The sequence below is a fragment of the Hyperoodon ampullatus genome, assembly GCF_949752795.1.
Source record: "Hyperoodon ampullatus genome assembly, chromosome: X".
Taxonomy (NCBI): Eukaryota; Metazoa; Chordata; class Mammalia; order Artiodactyla; family Ziphiidae; genus Hyperoodon; species Hyperoodon ampullatus.
In genome coordinates, this window is record NC_136913.1 from 53422883 (window position 1) to 53437687 (window position 14805).

Below are 14805 nucleotides of genomic sequence, written 5' to 3' on the forward strand. Positions count from 1 at the left end.
CAAGACCCATATATATGCTGTCTACCAGAGACCCACTTCAGACCTAGAGACACATACAGATTGAAAGTAAGGGGATGGAAAAAGATATTACATGCAAACGGAAATCAAAAGAAAGCTTGAGTAGCAATTCTCATATCAGACAAAATAGACTTTAAAATAAAGACTATTAGAAGAGACAAAGAAGGACACTACATAATGATCAAGGGATCGATTCAAGAAGATATAACAATTGTAAATATTTATGCACCCAACATAGGAGCCCCTCAATACATAAGGCAAATACAAACAGCCATAAAAGGGGAAATCGACAGTAACACACTCATAGTAAGGGACTTCAACACCCCACTTTCACCAATGGACAGATCATCCAAAATGAAAATAAACAAGGAAACACAAGCTTTAAATGATACATTAAACAGGATGGACTTAATTGATATTTATAGGACATTCCATCCAAAACCAAAAGAATACACATTTTTCTCAGGTGCTCATGGAACATTCTCCAGGATAGATCATATCTTGGGTCACAAATCAAGCCCGGGGAAGTTTAAGAAAATTGAAATTGTACCAAGGATCTTTTGCGACCACAATGCTATGAGACTAGATATCAATTACAGGAAAATATCTGTAAAAAATACAAACACATGGAGGCTGAACAATACACTACTTAATACCGAAGTGATCACTGAAGAAATCAAAGAGGAAATCAAAAAATACCTAGAAACAAATGACAATGGAGACACGACGACCCAAAACCTATGGGATGCAGGAAAAGCAGTTCTAAAGGGGAAGTTTATAGCAATACAATCACACCTTAAGAAAAAGGAAACATCTCGAGTAAACAACCTGACCCTGCACCTAAAGCAATTACAGAAAGAAGAACAAAAAACCACCAGAGTTAGCAGAAGGAAAGAAATCATAAAGATCAGATCAGAAATAAAGGAAAAAGAAATGAAGGAAATGATAGCAAAGATCAACCAAACTAAAAGCTGGTTCTTTGAGAAGATAAACAAAACTGATAAATCATTAGCCAGATTCATCAAGAAAAAAGGGAGAAGACTCAAATCAATAGAATTAGAAGTGAAAAAGGAGAAGAAACAACTGACACTGCAGAAATACAAAAGATCATGAGAGATTACTACAAGCAACTCTAGGCCAATAAAATGGACAACCTGGAAGAAATGGACAAATTCTTAGAAATGCACAACCTGCCAAGACTGAATCAGGAAGAAACAGAAACTTTGAATAGACCAATCATAAGCACTGAAATTGAAACTGTGATTAAAAATCTTCCAATAAACAAAAGCCCACAAGCTGATGGCTTCACAGGCGAATTCTATCAAACATTTACAGAAGAGCTAACACCTACCCTTCTCAAACTCTTCCAAAATATAGCAGAGGGAGGAATACTCCCAAACTCATACTATGAGGACACAATCACCTTGATACCAAAACCAGACAAGGATGTCAAAAAGAAAGAAAACTACAGGCCAATATCACTGATGAACATAGATGGAAAAATCCTCAACAAAATACTAGCAAACAGAATCCAACAGCAAATTAAAAGGATCATACACCAAGATGAACAGGGCTTTATTCCCGGAATGCAAGGATTCTTCAATATATGCAAATCAATCAACGTGGTACACCATATTAACAAATTGAAGGAGAAAAAATATATGATCATCTCAATAGATGCAGAGAAAGCTTTAGACAAAATTCAACACCCATTTATGATAAAAACCCTGCAGAAAGTAGGCATAGAGGGAACTTTCGGCAACATAATAAAGGCCATATATGACAAACCCACAGCCAACATCGTCCTCAATGGTGAAAATTGAAACCATTTCCACTAAGATCAGGAACAAGACAAGGCTGCCCACTCTCACCACTCTTATTCAACATAGTTTTGGAACTTTTAGCCACAGCAGTCAGAGAAGAAATGGAAATAAAAGGAATCAAATTGGAAAAGAAGAAGTAAAGCTGTCACTGTTTGCAGATGACATGATACTATACAGAGAGAATCCTAAAGATGCTACCAGAAAACTACTAGAGCTAATCAATGAATATGGTAAGGTAGCAGGATACAAAATTAATGCACAGAAATCTCTGGCATTCCTGTACACTAATGATGAAAAATCTGAAAGTGAAATCAAGTAAACACTCCCATTTACCACTGCAACAAAAAGAATAAAATAATTATGAATAAACCTAACTAAGGACACAAAAGACCTGTATGCAGAAAATTATAAGACACTGATGAAAGAAATTAAAGATGATACAAATAGATGGAGAGATATACCATGCTCCTGGATTGGAAGAATCAATATTGTGAAAATGACTCTACTACCCAAAGCAATCTACGGATTCAATGCAATCCCTATCAAACTACCACTGGCATTTTTCCCACAGCAAGAACAAAAAATTTCAAAATTTGTTTGGAAAAACTAAAGACCCCAAATAGCCAAAGCAATCTTCAGAACGAAAAATGTAGCAGGAGGAATCAGGCCCCCTGACTTCAGACTATACTACAAAGCTACAGTAATCAAGACAGTGGGGTACTCACACAAAAACAGAAAGATAGATCAATGGAACAGGATAGAAAGCCCAGAGATAAACCCACGCACATTAGGTCACCTTATCTTTCATTAAGGAGGCAGGAATGTACAGTGGAGAAAGGACAGCCTCTTCAATAAATGGTGCTGGGAAAACTGGACAGGGACATGTAAAAGTATGAGATTAGATCACTCTCTAACACCATACACAAAAATAGGCTCAAAATGGATTAAAGACCTAAATGTAAAGCCAGAAACTATCAAATTCTTAGGGGAAATCATAGGCAGAACACTCTATGACATAAATCACCAAAAGATCCTTTTGGACCCACCTCCTAGAGAAATGGAAATAAAAACAAAAATAAACAAATGGGACCTAACAAAACTTCAAAGCTTTTACACAGCAAAGGAAACCATAAACAAGACCAAAAGACAACCCTCAAAATGGGAGAAAATATTTGCAAATGAAGCAACTGACAAAGGATTAATCTCCAAAATTTATAAGCAGCACATGCAGCTCAATAGCAAAAAAACAAACAACCCAATCCAAAAATGGGCAGAAGACCTAAATAGACATTTCTCCAAAGAAGATATACAGACTGCCAACAAACACATGAAAGAATGCTCAACATCATTAATCATTAGAGAAATGCAAATCAAAACTACAATGAGATATCATCTCACACCAGTCAGAATGGCTATCATCAAGAAATCTAGAAACAATAAATGCTGGAGAGGGTGTGGAGAAAAGGGAACTCTCTTGCACTGCTGGTGGGAATGTGAATTGGTATAGCCGCTATGGAGAACACTATGGAGGTTCCTTACAAAACTAAAAATAGAACTACCATATGACCCAGCAATCCCACTACTAGGCATATACCCTGAGAAAACCATAATTCAAAAAGAGACATGTACCAAAATGTTCATTGCAGCTCTATTCACAATAGCCCAGAGATGGAAACAACCTAAGTGTCCATCATTGGATGAATGGATAAAGAAGATGTGGCACATATATACAATGGAATATTACTCAGCCATAAAAAGAAACGAAACTGAGATATTTTTAATGAGGTGGATAGACCTAGAGTCTGTCATACAGAGTGAAGTAACTCAGAAAGAGAAAGACAAATACCGTATGCTAACACATATATATGGAATTTAAGAAAAAAAATGTTATGAAGAACCTAGGGGTAAAACAGGAATAAACACACAGACTTACTTGAGAATGGACTTGAGGATATGTGGAGGGGGAAGGGTAAGCTGTGACAAAGCAAAAGAGAAGCATGGACATATATACAGTACAAAACATAAGGTAGATGATAGATAGTGGGAAGCGGCCGCATAGCGCAGGAAGATCAGCTCGGTGCTTTGTGTCCGCCTGGAGGGGTGGGATAGGTAGGGTGGGAGGGAGGGAGATGTTAGAGGGAAGGGATGTGAGAACAGATGTATATGTATGACTGATTCACTTTGTTATAAAGCAGAAACTAATAAAAAAAAAGTGGAAAGAGCCCATGGGATGTAACTTTAAAAAAAAAAAAAAGAAGAAGATGTGGCACATATATACAATGGAATATTACTCAGCCATAAAAAGAAACGAAATTGAGCTATTTGTAATGAGGTGGATAGACCTAGAGTCTGTCATACAGAGTGAAGTAAGTCGGAAAGAGAAAGACAAATACCGTATGCTAACACATATATACGGAATTAAAGAAAAAAATGTCATGAAGAACCTAGGGGTAAAACAGGAATAACGACACAGACCTACATGAAAATGGACTTGAGGATATGGGGAGGGGGAAGGGTAAGCTGTGACAAAGCGAGAGAGAGGCATGGACATATATACAGTACCAAACGTAAGGTAGATAGATAGTGGGAAGCAGCCACATAGCACAGGGAGATCAGCTCGGTGCTTTGTGACCGCCTGGAGGGGTGGCATAGGGAGGGTGGGAGGGAGGGAGACGCAAGAGGGAAGGGATATGGGAACAGATTTATATGTGTAACTGATTCACTTTGTTATAAAGCAGAAACTAATAAAAAAATGTAAAAAAAAAAGAATGAAATACAAACAAAAAATGTGAAAAGCAGTAAGGGAAAAGCAGCAAATAACATACAAGGGAATCCCCATAACGTTAACAGCAGATCTTTCAGCGGAGACTCTGCAAGCCAGAAGGAAGTGGCAGGATATATTTAAAGGTATGAAAGGCAAAAACCTACAAGCAAGACTACCCTACCCAGCAAGCATCTCATTCACATTCGATGGAGAAATTAAAACCTTTACACACAAGCAAAAGCTAAGAGAATTCAGCACCACCAAACCAACTTCACAGCAAACGCTAAAGGAACTTCTCTACACAGAAAAGAGAAGAGAAGGAAAACACCTACAATAACAAATCCAAAGCAATTAAGAAATGGTAAGAGGAACATATATATCGATCAATACATTTAAAAAAATGGATTAAATGTTCCAACCAAAAGACACAGATTGGCTAAATGGATACAAAAACAGGACGAGTATATACCCTGTCAACAAGAGACCCACTTCAGACCTAGGGGCACATACAGACTGAAAGTGAGAGGATGGAAAAAAATATTTCATGCAAATGGAAATCAAAAGAAAGCTGGAATAGAAATTCTCATATCATACAAAATAGACTTTAAAATAAACACTATTACAACAAAGAAGGACACTACATCATGATCAAAAAATCAATACTAGAAAAAGATATAAAAATTGTAAATATTTATGCAGCCAACATAGGAGTATGTCAACATATAAGGCAAATGCTTACAGCCTTAAAAGGGGAAATTGATAGTTATACAGTAATAATAGGGGACTTTAACACCCCACTCTCACCAATGGAGACATCATCCAAAATGAAAATAAATAAGGAAACACAAGCTTTAAATGGCACATTAAACAAGATGGACTTAATTCATATTTATAGGACAGTCTATCCAAAAACAAGAGAATACACTTTCTCCTCAAGTGCTCAATGAATATTCTCCAGGATAAATCCTATCTTAAGTCACAATTCAAGCCTTGGTAAATTTAAGAAAACTGAAATCGTATCAACTATCTTTTCTGACCAGAACTATGATATCTCTAGCTATGAAACTAGATATAAATTACAGGAAAAAAAACAGTAAAAAACACAAACACATGGAGGATAAACAATGTGCTACTAAATAATCAAGAGGTCACTGAAGATATCAAAGAGGAGATCGAAAAATACCTAGAAACTAATGACAATGAAAACACGATGATCCAAAACCTATGGGATGCAGCAAAAGCTGTTCTAAGAGGAAAGTTTATAGCTATACAATGCTACTTCAAGAAACAAGAAAAATCTCAAATAAACAACCTAACATTCCACCTAAAGCTATTAGGGAAAGAAAAACAAAAGAAACCCAAAGTTAGCAGAAGGAAAGAAACCATAAAAAACAGATCAGAATAACTGAAAAAGAAATGAAGAATATTACAGCAAAGATCAATAAAACTAAAAGATGTTTCTTTGAGAAGATAAACAAAACTGATAAACCATTAGCCAGACTCACCAAGAAAAAGAGTGAAAAGACTCAAATCAACAGAATTACAAATGAAAAAAAAGTAACAACTGACACTGCAGAATTACAAAGGATCATGAGAAATTACTACAAGCAACTATATGCCAATAAAATGCACAACCTGGAAGAAATGGACAAATTCTTAGAAAAGCACAACCTTCCGATACTGAACCAGGAAGAAACAGAAAATATAAACAGATGAATCAGAAGCACTGAAAATGAGTCTGTGATTAAAAATCTTCCAACAAACAAAAGCCCAAAACCTGATGGCTTCACAGGCGAATTATATCAAGCATTTAGAGAAGAGATAACACCTATCCTTCTCAAACTCTTCCAAAATATAGCAGAGGAAGGAACACTCCCAATCTCACTCTATGAGGCCACCATCACCCTGATACCAAAACAAGACAAAGATGTCACAAAGAAAGAAAATTACAGGCCAATATCACAGATGAACATAGATGCAAAAATCCTCAACAAAATACTAGCAAACAGAATCCAACAGCACATTAAAAGGATCATACACCATGATCAAGTGGGGTTTATACCAGGAATGCAAGGATTCTTCAGTATATGCAAATAAATCAATGTGATATACCATATAAACAAACTGAAGGCTAAAAACCATATGATCATTTCATTAGATGCAGAAAAAGCTTTTGCAAAATTCAACACCCATTTATGATAAAAGGCCTCCAGAAAGTAGACATAAAGGGAACTTACCTCAACATAATAAAGGCCATATATGACAAACCCACAGACAACATTGTTCTCAGTGGTGAAACTGAAAACATTTCCACTAAGATCAGGAACAAGACAAGTTTGCCCACTCTCACCACTATTATTTAATGTAGTTTTGGAAGGTTTAGCCACAGCAATTTAGAGGAGAAAAAGAAGTAAAAGGAATTCAAATTGGAAATGAATTAAAACTGTCACTGTTTGCAGATGACATGATACTATACATAGAGAATCCTAAAGATGCCACCAGAAAACTACTAGAGCTAATCAATGGATTTGGTAAAGTAGCAGGATACAAAATTAATGCACAGAAATCTCTTGCACTCCTATACAATAATGATGAACAATCTGAAGAGAAACTAAGGAAACACTCCCCTTTACCACTGCAACAACAATAATAAAATACCTAAGAATAAACCTATCCAAAGAGACAAAAGACCTGTATGCAGAAAACTATAAGATACTGATGAAAGAACTAAAAGATGATACAGATGGAGAGATATACCATGTTCTTGGATTGGAAGAATCAACATTGTGAAAATGATTATACTACTCAAAGCCATCTACAGATTCAATGCAATCCCCATCAAACTACCAATGGCATTTTCACAGAAGTAGAACAAAAAAATTCACAATTTGTATGGAAACACAAAAGACCCTGAACAGCCAAAGAAATCTTGGGAAAGAAAAACGGACCTGAAGGAATCTGGCTCCCTGGCTTCAGGCTATACTACAAAGCTACAGTAATCAAGACAGTATGGTACTGGCAGAAGAACAGAAATAGAGATCAATGGAATAGGATAGAAAGTCCAGAGACAAACCCACCCACATTTGGTCACCTTATCTTTGATAAAGGAGGCATGAATATACAAAGGAGAAAAGACAGTCTCTTCAATATGTTGTGCTCGGAAAACTGGACAGCTACATGTAAAAGAATGAAATTAGATCACTCCGTGACACCATATACAAGAATAAACTCAACATACATTAAATACCTAAATGTAAGTCCAGACACTATAAAACTCTTACAGTAAAACATAGGTAGAATACTCTATGACATAAGTAACAGCAACATCCTTTTTGATCCACCTCCTAAAGAAATGGAATTAGAAACAAAAATAAACAAATGGGACCTAATGAAACATAAAAGCTTTTACACAGCAAAGGAAACCATAAACAAGACGAAAAGACAACCCTCAGAATGGGAGAAAATATTTGCAAATGGAGCAACTGACAAAGGATTAATCTCCAAAATTTACAAGCAGCTCATGCAGCTCAATATCAAACAAACAAACAACCCAATCCAAAAATAGGCAGAAGACCTAATTAGACATTTTCTAAAGAAGATATACAGATTGCCAACAAACACATGAAAGAATGCTCAACATCACTGATCGTTAGAGCAATGCAACTCAAAACTGTAATGAGGTATCCCCTCACACCAGTCAGAATGGCCATCATCAAAAAATCTACAAACAATAAGTGCTGGAGAGGGTGTGGAGAAAAGGGAACCCTCTTGCACTGTTGGTGGGAATGCAAATTGATACAGCCACTATGGTGAACAGTATGGAGGTTCCTTAAAAAACTAAAAATAGAACTACCATACGATGCAGCACTACTGAGCATATACCCGGAGAAACCCTTAATTCAAAAAGAGTCTTGTACCACAATGTTCATTGCAGTTCTATTTACAATAGCCCAGACATGGTAGCAACCTAAGTGTCCATCGACCGATGAATGGATACAGAAGATGTGGCACATATATACAGTGGAATATTACTCAGCCATAAAAAGAAATGAAATTCATTTTTTTGTAGTGAGGTGGATGGACCTAGAGTCTGTCATACAGAGTGAAGTAAGTCAGAAAGAGAGAAACAAATACCATATGCTAACACATATTTATGGAATCTAAAAAAAAAAAAAGGTTCTGAAGAACCTAGGGGCAGGACAGGAATAAAGACACAGACGTAGGGCCTCCCTGGTGGCGCAGTGGTTGAGAGTCCGCCTGCCGGTGCAGTGGACATGGGTTCGTGCCCCGGTCCGGGAATATCCCACATGCCGCGGAGCGGCTGGGCCCATGAGCCTTGGCTGCTGGGCCTGCGCATCCGGAGCCTGTGCTCCGCAACGGGAGAGGCCACAGCAGTGAGAGGCCCGCGTACCACAAAAGAAAAAAAAAAAAAAAAAGACACAGACGTAGAGAATGGACTTGAGGACACCGGGAGGGTGAAGGTTAAGCTGGGATGAAGTGAGAGAGTGGCATGGACTTACATATACTCCCAAATGTAAAATGGATTACATTTGATTACACTGATTACACATAGCATACATGTGCTATGTGGGAAGCAGCCGCATAGCACAGGGAGATCAGCTCATGCTTTGTGACCACCTAGAGGGGTGGTATAGGGAGAATGGAATGGAGATGCAAGAGGGAAGAGATATGGGGATATATGTATACGTATAGCTGATTCACTTTGTTATAAAGCAGAAACACACCATTGTAAAGCAATTATACTCCAATAAAGATATTAAAAAGAAAACAAAACTGAAATATCAGAAAGTCATTAAATTTGCTGTCTTTTTATGATAGTAAAAAGCTGGAAATGAAGATCCAACAATTCAGAAATACCACTTAAACACCCTATGAAGAAAAGTTATCATAGCAGGCCTGACTACTGTCCTTGGAAAGGCCAACTTGCAAGGTTGCCCCTTGGCTGATGCCTGTGAGCTTGAATTTTGGAAAGGTTCCCTCCATTCCCTAACTGATAAGAGTGACTCACTGTGCCTAAACTGTACAAACAATGTGGCTTATGCTAAATACTTGCTTTCCTTGTGAGCATCTAGAACTTTGGTATACACCAAGCAGAGTGCTTATGTGACCAGCCCCCAATAAAAAAACTGGCACTGATTCTCCAATGAGCTTCTCTAATAAACAACGCTTTTCACATGTTCTCACAAGTTGTTGCTAGAGGAGTTAAAGCATGTCCTATGTGACTCCCCTGGGAGAGGGCTCTCAAGCTTGTGCCTGGTTTTCTCCAGACTTCACCCCTTTTCCCTTTGCTGATTTTGTTTTCTATCCTTTCACTGTAATAAATCACAGTCACAAGTATGACTACATGCCAGGTCCTGCGAGTCCTCCTACTGAATCAATGCGCTTGAGGGATAGTCTTGGGGACCCCCAACACATTCCAAAACTTCTATATTTGTCTCAAAGCTCTTTCTTGAGACCTAGACTCAAACGCTTGATATCAAATACCTGATATATTTTTAATCACCTTGTATTCAAGTCTAAAACTGAAGACACTGTCTGTCTTTCTTCTTCTGCTCCTTATCTTGCTAACATATCCATAACCACTTGGGTCACCTAAGCCGGAAACCAGGAAACCTGGGATGCATACTAAACTTCTCCCTCTTTCTCCCAACCACATTAATGTGTCACCAGGTTCTTTTAATTCTACCACCTAAATATCTCTTAAAACCATCTCCTCCTCTCCATCCACAGTCATTGCCTTAGCTCATGTTCTCATCACTTCTCATATCACTCTCCTGCATTCTTAGCTCCAGCAAACCAATTCTCCATACCAAAACCAAGGTCATCTTTCTAAAATAAAAATATACTTACAGTCCTTTCCAGCTTAAAATAAATACTCTTGTGGTTGCTCTCTTCAGGATAATGTTCAAATTCCTCAATCTAGCCACAAAGCCTTTCATGATCTGAGTTTACTTACTGACCTCTTTCCTTCTCTCCCTGCATAAGTTAGGATAGAATGCCTTCTCCAGGTTATTACCCAAAGCATAAGGCTGTTTCTGGCTTCCCAGTCTGAATTCCATATTCTTCATCTATGCTCCCATAGCACCCTATGCTTTAGACTATAAGAACTCTGACTCGGTGTTTTGAGTGCACTAGTTATTTAATAAAAGCTTGTTGAATTGTTGAATGTTGAATTAAAAGGAGAGATCATGAATTGTTTTTTCCCTTTTTTAAAAAATGTGTTTGCTGGTATTCTTCTGTTTTAATTAAATGAACCAAAAGAAAGCAACAATGAAAAAATTACCTCATAGTTTCTGTTGGCGTCTGTTATGGTCCAGTACCTGTTAGGAAGTCCCATACGTCCAAAGTCTGATATTGGGTCAATCAGCTTCCATCCATTTTTCCTCATCTCTTTTGAGGATTTGGGATTGTAAGAAAAAGCGTACAGATCTTCATGTAATTCTAGAGAAGAAAGATAGGCATGAAAACAAAGTAATAATGAGTGAAACTTAATACTAAATAGTGCAAAAAAGCCTAGATTTTCTTTTCTCTAAGGGAATATTTGTCAACAGCCCCTGAAAAGGACAATAGTTTGTGTACAAGGTTGCTTTTATTTGTATACAAGGCATAAGAACTGAAATATTGCTTCAGAGTCTTCTTTTAAAAATATTTAAATTTATATGATACCAATACAAAGCAGGAACATTCTGCCTGGTTTCCTGTGAATTGTTGGATAATGGACTGAACTCAAGCTTTCAGGTTTCACATGCTAAGCAAGTGGTCCTTACCATAAATTTCTAACTGAACTTCAATGTCCCAATTGCACTGTTTGTTGTGACATACTGCAAAACATTAACAGTGTTCTTGCATTCTACTCGTCAGGTCAATACCTGCTTCTGGCTGATAAATGGCCATTTCTTCTCTTCTTCTGATAACCCCACTTCCTCCCTTCACAAAGTTCAACATGTAATCAATAACTCATTTGACCAACTTATGTGGCATTAACTTTTCCAGAGATGGATGGAGTCTTCCAGAGCCTTTTACAAAGTGTTGGGCCAGTTAACAGATAGCCTCTGTCAACAGAGCACCAGCAAATTCTGAGAAATTGTTCTAGGAAAAGGGTAGAAGAAAATGGGGAGGGAAATGTAATTTTAATCCACAGACTAGGACATTAGTCCACAGACTAAAATCAGAGGAAGCTGATGGGTTAGCAACCTGGAGTTGGGGCTGGAAGATGAGAGGGTGAGGCTGGAGGAAGCAGGGGTAACTGCATTAAGGACTCTGATAAACTTCCCTAGTTTGCTAGTTGGAACTAAAAGTAGGGGTAGGAACAATAGGCCAAACATAAAGCTTGCAGGACAACAGTAAACAAATTTTGCTCCAAAGCAGTATTACTTCCTGAAGTGTTGAAAAATTTACAAGTTGATACTTAAGAGGAAAGAGGGAAAGTGAAGGAAATAGCAGCTGTTAAACATCTACTATATACCAAGTACAGAGTAAAAATCCACACATGCATTTAAACCTCAAAACAACCACCACAGGGAGCTTATACTATCATTATTTTTACAGGTGAGGAACCTGAGTTCAAAGGTTATGTATCTTGTCCAAATACCATGGAGCTGTAAGAGGCAAAGCCCAGATTCAAACTCTGCTCTATTTAACTCCATAACCAATGATCTTTCCATTATGCCATTCTGGGAGAAAAAATACAATGGTTTTAGATAAAAATACTATCATAACTACCTGGCTGAGAAAGCTTTAACAGTGAAATGTAAACCTCATGGCACACAACGTCAGATTCTAAAACAAAGTGGGCTACTCGGAAGTTCTTACAGCGGAGGATCAGGGGACAACCCAGGCTAGTGATGGACAACTTCTCCACAGTGGCAATATGATGCAGTGCAATCTACAAAACAGAAGAGAACCAAAATAATTCACAGACATGCACTAGATCTGTCACTCTCAGTGTGCCTGACTCTCAGTAATGGTAACAGCATGGCCAGAGATGTGATCACATCTACAGCCTACAACCATCCTTTGTAAGGTACAACTGGGTTTTTTTAAACAGAAGTAAATAGTGGTAAAGCAATGAAAAGCAAATTACGATATTATAAAACTTCCCTCTCCTTAGGGATATAAGGTTAAGAGATTTACGGGGCAATTGTGGTGAACTGGCTCAGAACAAATGGCTTCTAGCATGCTGTGGTGGAGTTTAAAAATCATAGTAGAATGATTGTCAGAGAGGAAAACAGAACTTCCTTTTGTTCTACCAAATCACTAATTTAAATGATTAATAATTTGTATGGTGCTTTACTGCTCATGAGGTAGTCCATGATCATTAACTATATAATCCCTGTAACAACACTTTTGACGTATAATCATCCCATTTTAGGAATGAAGAAACCAAAGCTCTGAGAAGTGAACTTTTCATCAGAGGCCACACAGCCAAAAAGTGGCACAAACAGGATTTGAACCATGGCAGTCTAACTTTGTTTAGGGTTATTTGTCTAGAAATTCTAAACTCTAGTCCTGGAATTAGGATTTAACTAGAAATATTACAGGGAAAATTTCTCTTCCACATTTTAGACTCTAGTGACAGTAAAGCAAAGAATGAAATGGGGGAAATTTTTACCTAAGTGACTAAGGGAATGAGTGGAGACTGTAAGACTAAGGACTAAAGGAACTATACATAAGCACTGTACTGCAGTTAATAAAGTTGTTTCCCATGGGAGTACAGATTAATAATTCAGATTTTTTTAAAAATGAAGGATTATTAAATTTTGAGTCTCATCATTCCTGCTCATGCTGATGCCAGCAAAAAAGAAATGCATGGAAAGGGAACTGGTACAAGAAACGGTATACAAATAATACAAGTCTCTCTTTATAATTTCAAAAAGCTATGGAATCATGGTTTTACATTTTAGTCTCTGATGTTCTCCTCCTATCTGTGTCTCTGATGTTTCCTACAACTAGAGCCTGAATGTACTCTTTTCATTCTCTGGACTCCCTGTCCTGTGCCTAGAATGGCCTTCCGATCATCACTCTTTTCTTTTCCTCCATCTCACACAGTCTATGCCCCAGCCCCCATTTATTTGGAAAAGAAATCTCTTCCTGGAAATCTTTCAATCATATCCATCATCTAAGAATGGGGTAGATGTAGGGACTATTCACATATTCTGAGAAGGAATTTTCCATCTTAATTTCTGTCTTAACTATTCTGTCAAACTCAATTCCTGTATGGCAGTTTTGAAGGGCCATAAAAACTACTGATAATGTAACAGGAATTAATGTATCAAATTTCAAAAAAAACAAAGCCCTGTTGATCAATATGGGAGACCTGTGTTTGGGTAGTAAAACAGTGATCATCGAGATCAGGTGCCAGGCAAAAACTGGTGAATTGGAAAGAGGCAGAAAGTGAAGCAGACTAAGGATGGAAAGAGCTTCATTAATAGTACTAATTGGGTAAATATGCCTCCTTTGACATATAGAAATAATTAACATAAGTTCTCCCTTCCCGATCTAGTCCATTAGGTTTGAAATTATACCCAGTAGAAACAAATCTGGAGACATGTGCTGTCTGCAAATGCAGGTAGAAAGGGGAAAGGCTCATGGCACAGTACTAAAGAACTGGTTCCCAAACTGTTAGAAATGGAAGAGTCCTTACTAATTATATAATCTAACAATCTCATTTTACATATGAGGAAACTGAAGCCCAGAGAGCAAGAGTCACTTACCCAAGGTCATATAGCCAGTTAGTGCACAACTGAGTCTAGCTAGAACCAACTCTCCTGATTCCTCTTTTCTCATTCCCTTCATCATACCAAAGTGAAAAGATACAATGTCATATGAGGAAAGCTCATGGTGTTTTTAAAAAGGAAGTATTAAAATGCTTCTTTCAAATGTATATTCTGTTTAATTCATTTTATACTTATATAATCATATCTATCATGTGCCAGACACCATTTTAAGCATTTACAACATTAACTTTTTTATTCCATAACCAGGTATTATTTCCTCTATTTTAGAGATGAGGGAAGTGAGCCTCAGATAAGTTAAATAACTTGCCCAAGGTTACAAAGGTAGTAAATGTTGAAGCTGGGATTTCACCTTGAGCAGCCTGGCTCTAGAGTCTGTGATCTTAATCACTATGCTATGCCATATACCAGAAGCATGTTTTACTTGTTAGAGAGGGCTAAGCAT

At 37.4% G+C, this 14805-nt stretch overlaps 1 protein-coding gene across 1 annotated transcript in view; it reads right to left on the minus strand.

Moving 5' to 3' along the window:
• Positions 1-14805, minus strand: part of MTMR8 (myotubularin related protein 8) — a gene marked incomplete at both ends in the record, with an annotated part of 181507 nt that overhangs the window by 132843 nt on the left and 33859 nt on the right. Inside the window, 2 exons of the mRNA XM_079728212.1 lie at positions 10910-11067; positions 12349-12511. Of these exons, the coding sequence (XP_079584338.1) occupies positions 10910-11067; positions 12349-12511 (321 nt within the window). The remainder of the gene's footprint in view (positions 1-10909; positions 11068-12348; positions 12512-14805) is intronic.